This window comes from Oreochromis aureus, linkage group 10, assembly GCF_013358895.1.
Source record: "Oreochromis aureus strain Israel breed Guangdong linkage group 10, ZZ_aureus, whole genome shotgun sequence".
Classification (NCBI taxonomy): Eukaryota; Metazoa; Chordata; class Actinopteri; order Cichliformes; family Cichlidae; genus Oreochromis; species Oreochromis aureus.
The window spans coordinates 34,684,053-34,699,583 of NC_052951.1; the positions used below are offsets into that span (position 1 = coordinate 34,684,053).

Consider the following 15,531-nt stretch of genomic DNA (forward strand, 5'->3'; position numbering starts at 1 on the left):
AAAATAAGGAGGGGCGTGGCCTCACCTGGCCCTGAACCTGTTTGTCAGGCTCAGGGCCAGGTGCATGCAAAATGGCTTTAGTTAAATGCTTCAAATCAAAGGTGAAGGTCAGTCACACCTGGATGGATGGATCCACTGTGGGGTGTACAGAGCCAATATTTCCACAAACCTACGAACCGTTCAGGCCACATGGAGGTGAACAGGAACCTCGGCAGGCTAAAATAAACCACAATTATCCTTTGAAATGAACTTTTAAGCGTAAATGATCCAACAGACACGAGCAGAATAAATAGCATTAATCCCGTGTGTCTGTCTGCAGACGGCTCATTTCTTTGACATGATGGACAAGATGGAGGTAAGAATTTCATTACTGTGTGTGTGTGTGTGTCTGCTGAGTAAATGAAAGAACAAACAGGGTTATTTTCCAGCCAGGCAGTGAAAGTTAATATATTTTTTAAGAGTTTTCTTCAAAATGAAATTTTCTCCTTCTCCGACAAACAGCACAACAGCCTTCATCCAATATTCATTTAGCTTCCAGCAGAACAAAACCAGGTTTCAGCCATTAAATCAGGTACAAACATGACACAACCACGCTCCGTCGCCCCGTCACAGATTTCATCCCTCACTTTTGATCTGTAACACCTCTCGACACGCGACACATTAAAGCATGTTATTATTTCCCCTTGTTTCTTTCTTTTGTATGTTTTATCCTGTTTTTCTCTATGCTTCTTGTTCTCTCTGGATGTGCTCGACGTCCTATCACACACCATCATCGTAGACCTAAACAGGGAAATAAGTTGGATTTTTCCTGCTTGTTTCCTCAGATAAACCAGCCGGTGACCGACGGCAAACAGCTGTAGGGTTTCACATATCAGGACAAAGTAAAAACAACCGGAGAATCAGCAGATTCTGAGCTAGACAACTGCAGATGTACAGCAACACGTAACACTCTGTCTTTATTTATTAAACACAAACTAAGAAGCAGTGTGTGAAAGACCGAGGCCACGCCTCCTTCAGCAGCGAGGGTTTCTGTGTGTGTCTCCTTCACAGCGTCGCTTCAGCTTGTTGAGGTTTCATTCATTCGTGCACAGCTCTCTGAGCTCTGCAGCAGCTCCATTTGGCTTTCAGCCGTTCTGTTGGAAGTTTGCTGCTGAGTTTGGATCTGTGTCCTGCTGATGACCCAGTTTGGTCCCAGCTGTAACTGTGGGACAGACGTCCTCACACTGGAGGTCAGGTCATCATCGCTGCACCACCAGGCTGATGGCTGTATGAGTCGTTTGATTTTGAACAAACTCTTCTGTCTCACTTTGTTTCAGAAGTCTTTGATCAGCTTTGCAAACTTTGACCTTTGACCTGCTAACTGAGGCCTATAGAGGTGGAACTGCTGGGACCTCGGGGTGAACGGTGTCATTGTGTTAACACACCTGAATGCTGCAGAGCTACAAGCCGCCAAGTCGATCACAGTCCTGGTGATCAGTTAATCAGTGCATTTGATCAGCTTCACCTGACTGCTGTTTACCCAACAGCTCAAACAGTCTGGTTCTGTTTTTGTTGAATAAATAATGAAAGAGATTTTTTTATGTCCTGATATGTAAAACATTAACACACCATTGCAAATTATTAAATAACAGAAAATATTTTTTAACATAATTTTTGTGAATTAAAGAAATTAAAGTTTTTTGTTTGTTTATTTTTTCTTTAATTTTGTGAATTTTGTTTGTCAGAGTTTAGAAAAACTGTTCAGCTGATGTTTGTGTGGTTAAAGCTTCACATTAATCCTGTTAGCCTCACAAAAGCTCTAAAAATCCACCAGTGGGTGAAATGTTCCTCCATCAACCCACACATAATCCACCAAATCTGTATTAATCCGCAGCTGAAAGTAGTTCCCTGTAAACACACTCTTTCCTCCCATATTAGCGAGCTGTTTCTTGTTTTCATGAATCAGACTGAACCTCTGTGAGCTGTTTTATAGCTTCACGTCTTCTCTCCCCGTCTCTGCTGCAGCAGGTGCCAGAAGCTGCTGAGATGAAGACAATCCCTCAGAGACAGAAGGCACGTCTGTCCATCTGTCTGTTTGTCCTCATATCCATCCGCGCTCACTTTTATGGCTTCATTTCATTCATGCTCATAAAGACAACCAGAGGTAGTCAAACATTCAGCAGGTGTGAGAGCCCGATCGAAGGTTTCATCACCCGAGTCAGCTGAGAACAAACTGTACTTAAAAGATGGAAATGTTACAGACTGTATATAAAAGATGGAGGTGATCAGCGTGGTTTTCACATGTTGAAATTGATGTTTGTGTTTTGGTAACTGCCATGTTGGTTTTTGGTGACATTCTTGTGTAAGCGCGGCGTGCTAAGTTGTATGCTAATTCTACAACAAGCGAGCTGTGTTGGTTCTGTAGTGTAGTGGTGATCACGTCTGCTTTACATGCAGGAGGACCAGTGGAACCATGTGACAAACACGCTGATGAGTTTATCTTAGCTGCACTCAGTTTTGATTCCTGGAGTGGAGTGGAAGCACAAAACCAAAGCTAACCGGGTGTAATCATGGCGGCTGTGGTCGACCGCGGTGAATGCTGAGGCTGTGAGCTCCTTGTTGTGTCTCAGTGATGAACACCGACAGTCTCCCTGAAGTCGATCCATGTGCAGAGGCCTCTCACAGACGGGGCAGCTTCAGCACAGCTTCACTTTATTATCATTAATATTTCTCCGTCTCAGTAATTGTTTTGAATAAAATCTCTGCCACACGTCCTGCTCAGCTTCATCCTTCCTGTGGCTTCCTCACCTGCATGTCTGCATCGTTTCACTTCATGCGTCTGTGTTCATGTTTAAGCTTTTTCACTGTGATGGATATTGTTAACTGAATGTAACTTCAAACATGAAAACAGCACATTTACATAAGTAAAGGTTAGTCAGTGATGAAAGGACAAACAGTTGTGTCCTCGTGTGTCCGTCACATGTTTGACGTCTCCGTCTTTCTGTTTCAGGACGACTACATTCCTTATCCGAGGATCGAGGAGGTGAGACTGATTTGAACACACCTCAAAACACAAAGCTGAACATTACTGCTTATTGTTTTTTAAAAGGGGGCGTAACAGGAAGTAAGATCAGGGGTATGTCAGCCAATAAAAGGAGAGGAAAGTTTTATTATAGTAATTTTGTTCATGCTGACAGCAGCTTGGGGTAAAAAGACTAGAGTCTCCACTGGACCGCCTCTATATGACTCATACACTCATTTTCCTCTGATTGGCCGTCTGCCGGAAGCCTGCTAAGGGGTGAAGTGTGAGCTTTTGTTTCACACCTGTCTCATATCTGTCTGAATGTGTGCTGCAGGTGTTGGAGAGGGGGGAGCCATACCCTCAGGTGATCCTACCTGAGTTTGGAGGCTACTGGATCGAGGATCCTGATGCTCCTCCTCCCTCTACAGACAGCAGGGGGAAGGAGGAGGAGGAGGTGGGGGAGGAAGAAGGAAGACAAGAGGAAGAGACCGCCCCAGGGGATTATGGGTACCGGCTGGAGGAGATCAACGAGGCCGCTCGGGCGTACAGGAAGCACTTCTTGGGCAGGGTGAGGTTTGGAGGGTTGAGTCCATCTTCGTCCTTTGCTGTCACCTGATTGGTTGACGTCCTTCTCTTTTGTTGTCAGGAGCATTTAAACTTCTCGTGCTCGTCGAGCAGCGTGGGAAACCTGCTGCTGTCCGTGAGACACGAGCAGGAGAAGGAGCACGAGCATCTCCACGTCATCATCAGGTAACATAACAGGCTTTCATGGCAAGGGACTACAGATAGAGCTGGGCGATATAAGATTTTTTCATATCACGATATGTTTTTTTCATTTCAGGCGATAACGATATATATCACGATATAAGCCAAATAACTATATTTGTAAGATTTAAATGTGCCGTTGCTCACAAATAAAATGTGAAATAATCAGCAGCTTGTTTTAATTTAAATATTTATTTCCCATAATAAGTTCAACAGGGCAGATGTACTTAAGGAACATGAGACTTCAGTTTCAGATAAATAAAGGCAAATATTGCAAACTACACAAAAGGCAGCCGCTAAAGCGTTTAAGTTTCAAAATAGAACAAACAAAACAGACAAAACTAAATTGTCGATTCCACTTAGAAACAAAATATTAATTCTAAAAATAAATCTTAGTTTGTTTTACAGAAGAACAGACAAAATTGACTAACTTTTGTCAATATCAAATAAACTGAGAACTAAAAGGAAATTCTCAATCTCTCCTTGTTGTATAGCTTAGCTTTTCAAACAGTTTTAACAGTTACTTTAGTCTGACAAAAGCCGAATGACGAATCAGCGCTTTCAGTCAGAGATTGAGCATGCACCGCTTTATTGTATTTCCAGACTTGCTTTCGGCACAATTTACAGTGCGCGCTACTCTGTTTTTTTGTCAGACTTGAAATAGCCGAAATACCTTCACACTACTGAACTTCTGTGGCCCTTCCGTTCGACAAGCTCTCCGGCATTGGAACCATCATCTGTTTTTTCTTCGGTAACCTTCGCTCACGCTCTCGGTTGATTTTTCTCTAGTCGGCAAACTCCTTTCCTTCATTACCCGGGCTGCACGGCTGCAAAAACAAATACACATGTGCACCTTGGCACTTGTGCTGCACGTAACAAGTCACGTGACGTGACGCTGCGGCTGTGATTGGTTCGGCTCTGCGCTACTTAATTTGGATTGGCTGTTCTTTTTTTTTTTTTTTTTAAGAGGACAAGAGAGATGAGGCCTATCGCAATAGTTTAATTTTTCTATCGAGAAAAAGTTATTTCGCAATACATATCGTTATCGTTTTATCGCCCAGCTCTACTACAGACTGTAAATAAAAGATGGGAAACCCTGCTTTCTTTCTGATGTTCAGTCAGCATCAATGTTTGAGTCCATGATGGATGGGAAAAAGAACAAATGAAAGGAACCTTCAAAATAAAACAGGAAATAATCTCACACAGACAAAATGAAAGGAGAACAGAGATCAGCACAGAGGCCATGACTGGTGTGTTTACCCCAGACAGCCCTGTCCTCTGAGTTTAAGCTCTCTGATGATGAACACGAGCCTCAGAAATCTTCTAAAGTGAAACAGAAGCTGATAAAAGCCCAAATGAGCTCAATGTGAGCTAAAATAAATCAGGTCCTAAAACCAGAATTTGACTCAGTCCACCTACGAGGCTGCTGCTCTCAGATGAGTCAGAGCCAGTGTGGAGCAGATCTTTAGGAGAAACTAAAATAGAAAGTCCTGGAGTGAGACTTCTATAAACTGACCACACTCCCCGAAGAAGAACAGCAGCCAACTGAAGTCTGTAGCTGGGACCGATGGCCAACCACTTCGAGTTCAATTTAATTAAGATTTCAAGTTTAATTAGTTCTTCATTAATGCACCCTTCACACCTCTCCTCTTGAGTCTTCAGGACTACTCTCTAAGATCTAAAGTGCTCTCTGGGTCATTAAGGTCACAGAGGTGGCAGATGGTAGGGTGGGGCATGTCAGGATCTCAACTTTTGGCCCTGATGGCTCGTGTAAGCCACTAACAAATATCTGGCCTGACTTGAGTCGGCTCATGGCAGGTGTTCGGTAGGCCAGGTGTTACCCAGATATTATGATACACCTGACATCTGGCCCAGATGTGGTGGAGCTCTGGCTGAGTAGAGGACATTACAAGTATTTAGTTACTTATTCTTGGACTTTCAGTAACTGTTGGTTTCTGGTGCGTCTCTCCTGTTTCATTAGATCTCGGGTGAAAAGCGTCTACCACAGATTATCTCTGGCAGAGCTGCCGGACATCCCAAGTGTACCAGAGCTGACCAAGGTAAGCACCAGCATCTCAGACTGGTTCCATAGTCCAGTGGTTATCACAGCTGCTTTACACGCTGTCCTGGGTTCGAGCCCCAGTGGGTCCATGATGTCCTCTATGGTTGACCTCACCCACTTTGGTATAGGCTGAGACTTCTGAAGGCTCAGCGTCGTTCTAACTGTAACCTTGATTCTTGTCATTGCGAAGCTGCTGTGCGACGAAGCGGCAGGTCTACGGTTCAGTCCCATCCTGTACCCAAAGGTAGGCTCCCACACCTTCAGCACACCTGGGTTTCTGTGCAGTGACAGAGGAGATGATGCACATCTGTCTTTCTCTGCAGGCATCTCAGCTAATAGTAAACTATGATGAGCATGAGGTGAACAACACCTACAAGTTTGGAGTCATTTACCAGAGATTTGGTCAGGTACCTCACCACCTGCTCACACTTTGTGTCCACTCAGTGTTTTTGTTTCCATCTTCCTTCTTTATTCCCACTAGTGGAGTGATTTCTGACTGAAGCACTATTGTAGGGACGAAGGTAGCCAGTTTAGAGGTCCTGCGTGATTTTACATGGTATCAGAATCAGAATCAGAAAGGGTTTTATTGCCAAATGTTGAGCAGGTTTACAACATTAGGAAATTGCTGCGGTACTTAGTGCAAACATACTGTCATATAACACTTAAATAAACATAAAAATTAAAATTAAAAGTGCTAAGCAGATAGATATATACATGAGTGCAGGTGGTGATCAGTGCCAAACATGGAATGATGCAGTGAACACAGTGTAGGGTCATGTGTTAGTGGTGGGAACAGTCATGTGGTTATTGTTCATGAGTCCAACAGCAGAGGGGAGGAAACTGTTCTTATGGCGAGAGGTTCTGGTGCGAATGGACCGGAGCCTCCTGCCTGAGCGGAGCAGGTCAAACAGACTGTGTCCAGGGTGAGAAGGGTCAGCTGTGATCCGAGCTGCACGCCCCAGTGTCCTGGAGGTGTACAGGTCCTGCAGAGATGGGAGTTTGCAGCCAATCACCTTCTCAGCAGAGCGCACAACACGCTGCAGTCTCAGTTTGTCCCTGATAGTGGCTCCAGCGTACCACACGGTGATGGAGGAGGTGAGGATGGACTCGATGATTGCAGTGTAGAATTGCATCATCGTCCGTGTTGGCAGGTTGAATTTCTTCAGCTGCCTCAGGAAGTACATCCTCTGCTGGGCTTTCTTTATGACGGAGGTGATGGTGGGCTCCCACTTCAGGTCCTGGGTGATGGTGGTACCCAGGAAGCGGAATGAGTCCACAGAGGTGATGGGGGTGTCAGTCAGGATGATGGGGGGGAATGGGGCTGTGTGCTTCCTGAAGTCCACAATAATCTCCACTGTCTTCTGGGCGTTCAGCACCAGGTTGTTGTGGCTACACCAGGACACCAGACGTTCAACCTCCTTCCTGTAGGCAGACTCATCCCCGTCCGAGATGAGTCCAATAACGGTGGTGTCATCTGCAAACTTGATTAGCTTGACAGACTGGTGGGTGGAGGTGCAGCAGTTGGTGTACAGGGAGAAGAGCAGAGGAGAAAGAACACAGCCCTGAGGGGAGCCGGTGCTGATGGTCCGGGAGTCCGAGACTTTCTTTCCCAGCCTCACGTGCTGCTTCCTGTCCGTCAGGAAGTCAGTGATCCACCGGCAGATGGGATCAGGCACATTCATCTGGGAAAGCTTGCCTTGGAGATGGTCTGGAAGGATCGTGTTGAAGGCAGAGCTGAAGTCCATAAACAGGATCCTGGCGTAGGTTCCTGGGGAGTCCAGATGCTGCAGGATGAAGTGTAGAGCCATGTTGATAGCGTCGTCTACAGACCTGTTGGCTCTGTATGCAAACTGCAGGGGGTCCAGGAGGGGGGCCGTGAGGGTCTTGAGGTAGGAGAGAACCAGGCGCTCAAATGACTTCATGACCACAGATGTCAGAGCCACAGGTCTGTAGTCATTTAGTCCAGTGATCCTTGGTTTCTTGGGGACAGGGATTATGGTGGCGGACTTGAAGCAGGCAGGCACATGACATGCCTGCAGTGAGGAGTTGAAAATGCCAGAAAACACTGGGGCCAGCTTGTTTGCACAGTGTCTGAGGGTGGCAGGAGACACACCGTCTGGGCCAGGAGCTTTTCGAGCATTCAGAGTCTTAAACTGCTTCCTCACATCTGCTTCATGAATATGAAGGGTTGTGGTGGGAGAAGGTGGTGTGAAATCCTCCTTGGTGTGGGGTGAGGAGGGGGGTGTTGTAGGTGAAGTGTTTGATGGTGGTGATGGCTCTATGGAGGGGGGAGAGGTGGAGGAATGAGTGTCCAAAGTGTCTCTATTGTTGGGGCCGTTGGAGGTGTGAAGGCTGCTTGATGGCTCGTCAAAACGGCAGTAAAAGTCGTTAAGGGTGTTGGCCAAGAGCAAGTCATCAGTGCAGTGGGGGTTTTAGGCTTGTAGTTGGTGATATTCCTAAAACTTTTCCACACAGAGGCCGAGTCTTTCTCTGAGATCTGCTGCTGCATCTTCTCAGAGTGCTGATGTTTAGCAATGTCCACTTCTTTAGTGAACCTGTACTTGGCCTCTCTGTAGCAGGCCCTGTCTCTGCTTCTGAACACCTTTCTCTTTTCCAGCCACAGCTTTTTGAGTTTAGGAGTAAACCAGGGTTTGTCATTGTTATAACTCACCCTGGTGCGTGATGGCACAATGCTGTCCTCACAGAAGTGGATATAGGAGGTGACAGTGTCCGTAAACTCGTCCAAGCTGTTAGAAGCAGCCTTCATTGTGTCCCAGTCTGTAGACTCCAAACACGTGCGAAGCTCCTCCACAGCCTCGTTGCTCCACACTTTTTTAGTCCTCGCGACAGGCTTGGAGAGCTTCAGCCTCTGTCTGTACGCGGGGATCAGGTGGACCATGACGTGGTCAGAAAGTCCGAATGAAGCACGGGGCACCGCGCGATAGGCCCCGCTGATCGTGCTGTAGCAGTGATCCAATGTCCTCTCCTCTCTGGTCGGGCATTTAATATACTGCTTGTATTTGGGAAGCTCTTGGCTCAGATTGGCTTTATTAAAGTCCCCAAGAGCAATAATGAGAGAGTCCGGGAATGTTCGCTCCATGTGCAGTATCTGCTCCGCGAGGGCGCACTGAGCTGCCTGCACATCCGCATCTGGCGGGATGTAAACAGCGGCCAAGATGAATGAAGCAAACTCCCGCGGAGAATAAAACGGTTTGCAGTGAATAAAAAGGTATTCCAGAGAGGAAGAGCAGTGCTGAGCAATCACTGTTACATCTGTGCACCAGCCACTATTAATGTAGAAGCAGACACCTCCACCTGTGGTCTTACCAGAGAGAGAGGCCTGCTGGTCCACGCGCAGCAGATGAAAACCCTCCAGCTTTAGCGCGCAGTCCGGGATGTCCTCACAGAGCCACGCCACCATAAAACATAAGACACAGGAGGAGGCAAAATCTCTGTTCATGCTTCTCATCAGGGCCAGCTTGTCCATCTTATTCCTGAGTGAGCGTACGTTGGAAAGGAAGATCCCAGGAAGAGCAGTTCGCAGTCCGCGTCTCCTCAGACGCACGAGTGCGCCGGCTCGCTTTCCTGATCAAAGTCTGTAGTAAATCTGCCGCAGATGCGACAAATATTGGAAGTAAGTCCACAGGTGTTGTAGTCCTGTAGTTAAGAAGCTCTTCTCTGGTGTAAGAATATCCACAGGAGTGCCCAGACACACAAGTTAGACTAGTATGACTGAATATGTAGACTGGTCTATCAAACTGGAACCTGTAAGCACTCTAGAGGACACTGGAGACCAACCTAAGAAGCTCATAAAGACGTTCGCTCATTCTTAGCGTTGCCTTGTGAAAGAAATTTAACCTCCAAAGTCAATATTGTGTTTTGGTCCTGTTATCAGTGATTGCAGTTTCCAGTGTGCTGGGTCACTGGTACGGCCCAGCACTGGATGATGTGATTGATGCTGCTGATTATATCAGCACTCTCTCTGCTGTAAAACCTGTTTCAGCAAATCTTTTCAGACGATGAAAAACAACATTATTTTTAAAAGTATGTCGACACACTGAATGTAGTCCGTCTTTTGTTCTTTGGCATAATTAAGCACTTCACATCTGAGGGTAGTTTACGTTTTGTGATGAGTGTATCAGTCGTAGCTGACATGTCACCTGTCCCTCAGGTGTCTGAGGAGGAGCTGTTCAGGAACAACGAGGAAACGTCGGCTTTCACAGAGTTCCTGCAGCTGCTGGGAGACACAGTGGATCTGCAGGACTTCAAAGGGTGAGAGACGAGACAAAACTGCAAAATCATCACGTTTATTTATGGGGGAGTCTGTATGACAATGAACTTCGATCCGGGTGCTGATACCCAGAGGACTGTGGGGATTCTCCTGCCTCTGGGTTTCAATCGACTGATTTGACGTACTTCTTAAAAAGTATGTGTCAATGCGAGGCCCCTTTCTCAGCTCGCTGAGGCACTTCTTCCTGCCTTGGTGGATTTTAAGGCCCATGTCAGTTGTTAGTTTTGACCAGCCACAAATGCAGTTCTCCAGCTTCTTTCCTACCATCACTGACGGTCCATTATTTGCAATGCTGGTTGATGTATTCATCGTTGATACCGTTCCGTGGTTCGTTGCCATTAAATCCGTCCGGAAAGGGTCTTCTTCCGCCCCTGCTCTCGCAGACCCTAGAGGTATCTTCTCCTTTGAGATTTCTGTAGCAATAATGGGTGTACCCAAATACACTAAAAAGCGCTGGGTCCTGCTGGTATGAGGCGCTAACTCACACCAGCCCCATTAGGGTCTATTCCCTCCTGTCAGCAGTCTTTCCAGGCTGTCATCTGGTCTTTCCCTGATTGTCAGCTGCCCTTTCGCAGCGGTCACTGGATCACTCCAGAGTTCTGATTCAGTAAAAGGACTAGCTGTTACAGTCCCTGACAATGCATTGCTTTAGATGGAGAGAGACTTGAGGGATGGCTGTTCTGAGGAAAGGCAGCCCAGAAACTTTACCAGCAGCACACATCGTTGTGTGCCTCAACTTTCGGTCTTTTACCCAGGCTAATCTGCCATTTGTCCTTGGTTAGGTTTAGGGATTAGAGATCTGATCTAGCTTATCATTTAAAATTTGGGACACATCGTCAGTAGTGGACCTTGGATTCATCGGGTGTTTCGGCCATTATCGCTAGACACCCTCATCCAAGGAGGCCCTGCCAGGGTTGATCAGGCCCTGGAGTGTGTCACTGGTTTATGTTAAAATGTTATTTCTCTTCTTCTTTCTTTGGTTTAGTTTCCTATAGTTTATTTTCTATCTATTCACTGCAACTGAGAAATGCTTACCTCTTTAGCATTTATGGAGCCTCACTTCTTCAAAGGGACAGAAAAGGTGACAGAGAGAAGTAAGACAAAAGGGACAAGATAGGAGAGAGCAGAGAGGAGAGCCGGGAGGGGGGCGCCCGATCCGGCTTCCCAGACCTCCCTGCCGGATCGGGCTGTACGCTCTACCTCCCCACTGCCTCCCAGAAAAGGGAAGAAGAGCAGAGGGGAGAAGAGCCGAATATTTTTCATTCCTCCTTTTGGTTTCGCTACCATGAGGTTAACTGCACAGTCCCCAGGAGGCCCTGAGACAGCTGCATCAGTCAACCAGCAAAACTTCTAATGTTATGTTTTACCCTTTGACGCCCCCTGTTGAGGCAGGCCCACCATGGGTCGATCAATCCTGGGCGTGTGTCTCGCGGTTAACTGACTGCCTTACCTGCCCAGGTGATGTCAGCTCTTTTTAATCATAGCCAGTGACTGGTCCTCTCAGCAGTGTTAGCTAGTTCTCTTATAGCCTGCCGTTGCGCCTGTCCTCTGATCCCAATCTCTCTGAGCAGCTTTGCTGTTGTACTGGCAACAAAGCTCCTGCACCCCACTTCCACCGAGCATAGCTTGATCTTCCTCTGTCCTCTTCCTCAGCTGCCAAGTTGGCATACCGCAGCTTCTTACGCTCACTTGCTTCCTCCCATGGTACCGTCAGCTCAATGACATACGCTAGTTTTCGTGAGTTACACCAAAGGACGAGGTCTGGTCGCAGAGTAGTTGTTACGATCTCTGTGGGAAAAATTAGCCTCTGATCCAAGTCCACTTACATCTGCCAATCTTCAGCGGGCCCATGTCCGGAGTTGAGGGGCTCGTCATTTAGCAGCAACTATGGGATTTTCTTAGTGCAACTTTTGTAGCTCTGCCACAGTTTAGTCCAGCATGGACTGACGGACGAATCAAAACAGCTTCAAACTTTGGTTGTGACCGAGTTGATTAGAGGAAACATGTATCTGAGAAAATCTATTTTTTTTGAGTGAAATCAAAAGGTCATATTACATAAATGATTTATAAATGTGACGTTTAAGCAAACATACACCTCTGTGCTGATGACATTTATATACACCAGACTGCTGATTCATGTTAATGCTGGGAAACAAACTTTGTGTTTTTTCTGCTTCAGCTGCTTAATTATTCTCGTCTGATGGTAAATCTGTCAGAGTGCACACCGGCACAGCTGTAATGTTTATAAAGTGTGGCTTTATTTTACCAAAACGAACAAATCAAACACACAGAGCAATGAAACGGTCTGCAATCAGTAAAAATAAAAAATAACCAAACAAGACCTGAGACAGCCTGAGACTCAAAGTTTATTTATCACCAGACTCTTAACGTCAGCATTTTATAACCTGATTATTAAACAGTGTTTGTTGATATTTTATTGGTCGCCTGCAGTGAAACAAAGCATTCATTGGCCCTGTGTTACTGGACCTGATTAGATTAAGGTTCGGGTAAACGCCTGTTTCCTTCTGCTTGTTACGTGTTTTCAGCTTTGCTCCATCACACACAGATAAAAAGATTGAGCTTCTTAAAGAACAATCAGCAGCACACAAACCAAAATAAATCAGGAGGGAAGCCAGCTCCTGCATGAGCACAGATGGCTGATTCACTCTGAATCTGATTTATTTACTCCAGACTCTAAATAGCTTTCATTAACCTTAAAGCAGGTCACCTGCAGACTGAGTGGTGCCCGTTCCCTCTGTGCAGGTTTCGGGGAGGTTTGGATGTGTCTCACGGTCAGACGGGGTCTCAGTCCATCTACACGGTCCACCGGCAGCAGGAGATCATGTTCCACGTGTCCACCAAACTGCCCTTCACCGAGGGAGACGCCCAGCAGGTAGGCGGCATGAAGACGGCGTGACAGAGAAACACAAAATGAGTCAGCGTGGCGGAGCGTCACATGACATGACTCAGCGTGAAACAGGAGGACGGGCTGTGACTCAACAGAGAGCAGCAGCAGACGGTTGGGCAGGTTGGCTCCGTGTAAAGCAGAAGCCTGCAGATGGAAGTGATGCTCATCATCACATGACCTGTGCAGCATTTCCATCCCTGTGTCTGCAGAATCACAGCATCTCAGTCTACACCAACAGCACTAACACGGTCCAGTTCAGGGACTCCAGTTAGCTGAGGTGAAGCTAGCAGCTACACGAGGGTATGGTCTACAGACAGTTTTATGTATTTAGTATCAGCCTGTAAACGTGTTTATTTCTGCTGTAAAGTTTGAACATGTGAGCGACTCACTGCGGGAGCCTCTGCTGGACGTTAGAGGAACTGCAGCTGTTGGTGCTTCAGTGTTTTCACCCCGGAGGCTGCTGCTTGCATCCAACACAGCGTTGTTGTTGTTGTGTTTTATAAACTTCATGAGCCATCGCGACTGTACGTAACAGCGTCACTCTGTCCTCTGTTGTCCTTCAGCTGCAGAGGAAACGGCACATAGGAAACGACATCGTGGCGCTGGTTTTTCAAGAAGAGGCCACGCCCTTCGTCCCCGACATGATCGCCTCCAACTTCCTCCACGCCTTCATTGTGGTGCAGGCGGAGGAGCCATGCTCTGAGACCACCTCCTACAAGGTACACGCCGGCTTCCTTTTCTCCACGATGGAAGTTTTTTATAGATTTGACTCTGTTGTCTGTGAAGTTCATGGGATCAGAAGCAGTTTAATCCTGTTAGCTGGGAATCAAAGTTGGGAGCACAGAAGAGCTTTAATCTAAATTCACAGAAACAAACCCAAAGCCTCGTGGCGGCTGAAGATTTCTCTTTCAGCCTCTGAACTATGAGGACAACGGAGATGAAGCCTCACATCAGAGGCACCTCCTTTCCTTACTGAGGAGAGGAAGCATCTCTGCATTATTGCTTATAGCTGGGTGGGTTGGCGTGGGTGGGGATCAGACACAGATCTGCCTGTTTCGCTCCACCAGTGACAACAGAAGCTGTTCTGACTGACAGGTTTCCGTCACAGCACGAGAGGACGTCCCGCCCTTTGGCCCGCCCCTCCCAAACCCGGCTGTCTTTAAAAAGGTGAGGCTGTTGGACTTTTCATAGGAACGTGAGACTGATCTGAGAGCTGTGGTTAAGTCCGCTGCGTTTTGTACTTCAGGGTCCAGAGTTCAGAGAGTTTCTTCTCACCAAACTCATCAACGCAGAGCTGGCCTGCTACAAGAGCGACCGCTTCGCCCGACTTGAGGTAGAAAGAGCTCCAGACCGCCCACCAGAGTCACAACCACACATCGTGTGTCTAATAAGACAGACGCAGTGATGCAATCACAGTAACAGACTTCAGTACTGAGCTCATGATGTTCCCCGTAATTATATGAACCTACAAACACATAAAGGCAGGAACAGCAGAATAAAGGGAAACACGTCAGGCTTTTACAGGAAGCAAAGGAATAATTATGCTGGAGGTAAAATCCTGCAGTGTGTCGGTAATTCGTAAGTACGCTGCACTGTTCAGGCTGCGAGCGTACTTTTCTGTTAATTTATTATTCATTATGTTGATTTTCATGATGGACGCTCCAGTGGTTTATTTTGGTTTAGATTATAAGTGAAAGTAGAGAAAAATTATTCATATTAAACATAAAGTCAGTGTGTGATGTTGCAGAGCTCTGTGTGCGCGCTGCAGACAAAACCTGACACCCTAAAAGCTGCTCTGCTTCCTGGGAAACGTAAACTTGCTTCCTGTCACGCGCAGACAGTAAACCTGCTCCGCCTGTGCAGAGATCTGCAGCACCTCCTGAACTTTAGAGAAATAACATAGTGAGGACATGAAGGATTTCATGAGACTCTCTGCATCTCCGTTAGGAGCGAACCCGGGCCGCCCTGCTGGACAGCCTCCACGATGAGCTGCAGAGACGCTCCCAGAGCATGCTGGGATTGACGTCAGGGCCGGAGGAGGAGGGCCGAGGGGAGAACGGACAGGCCCACGGAGGACTGCTGGAGTCCATCAAGGTGAGTTTTGACCTTTCTTCCTGTCGTCTTCTTCTTCTTCTCCTGCTGTGAAATGATCGTTTGATGGGACGCATCAGAACCAATCCAACTCACATACCTCCACCAAGGAAAGTAGTCCCACTTTACAAGAGGCAAAACCTGTTATTAATGTGAATGTTAGTGTGTCAGCAGCGTGTTTTAGACTGGAGTTACTGTCAGTGACGTCGGACTCTTACCTCAGCGTGTCATCTGTCATTATTTACAGTTTTATTTCACAGTTTTTGGTCCACTTAGAAACATGTGTAACAAAGTAAGAGACATATATTATATACAGCACGTTATATTTTTCCCTCATCGATGAATTATGAAGTAAATTTATTTCTTTTTTATTTACTTTCTTGAACTTACGCACTTTTCTGTCCAACTTTCAT

General features: G+C 46.6%; 1 protein-coding gene across 7 annotated transcripts in view; it reads left to right on the forward strand.

Annotated features, from left to right (window-relative positions):
* Positions 1-15,531, forward strand: part of LOC116309992 (rap1 GTPase-activating protein 2-like) — a 36,939-nt gene that overhangs the window by 19,769 nt on the left and 1,639 nt on the right. For 6 of the 7 annotated variants that reach the window (XM_039618823.1, XM_039618824.1, XM_039618825.1 and 3 more), the window contains 13 exons: positions 320-355; positions 2,990-3,022; positions 3,336-3,569; positions 3,648-3,751; positions 5,748-5,826; positions 6,019-6,072; positions 6,152-6,235; positions 10,000-10,100; positions 12,883-13,012; positions 13,591-13,746; positions 14,123-14,194; positions 14,274-14,360; positions 14,975-15,121. In XM_039618823.1, the coding sequence (XP_039474757.1) occupies positions 320-355; positions 2,990-3,022; positions 3,336-3,569; positions 3,648-3,751; positions 5,748-5,826; positions 6,019-6,072; positions 6,152-6,235; positions 10,000-10,100; positions 12,883-13,012; positions 13,591-13,746; positions 14,123-14,194; positions 14,274-14,360; positions 14,975-15,121 (1,317 nt within the window). The remainder of the gene's footprint in view (positions 1-319; positions 356-2,989; positions 3,023-3,335; positions 3,570-3,647; positions 3,752-5,747; positions 5,827-6,018; positions 6,073-6,151; positions 6,236-9,999; positions 10,101-12,882; positions 13,013-13,590; positions 13,747-14,122; positions 14,195-14,273; positions 14,361-14,974; positions 15,122-15,531) is intronic. The other variant, XM_039618829.1, reaches the window with a different exon arrangement.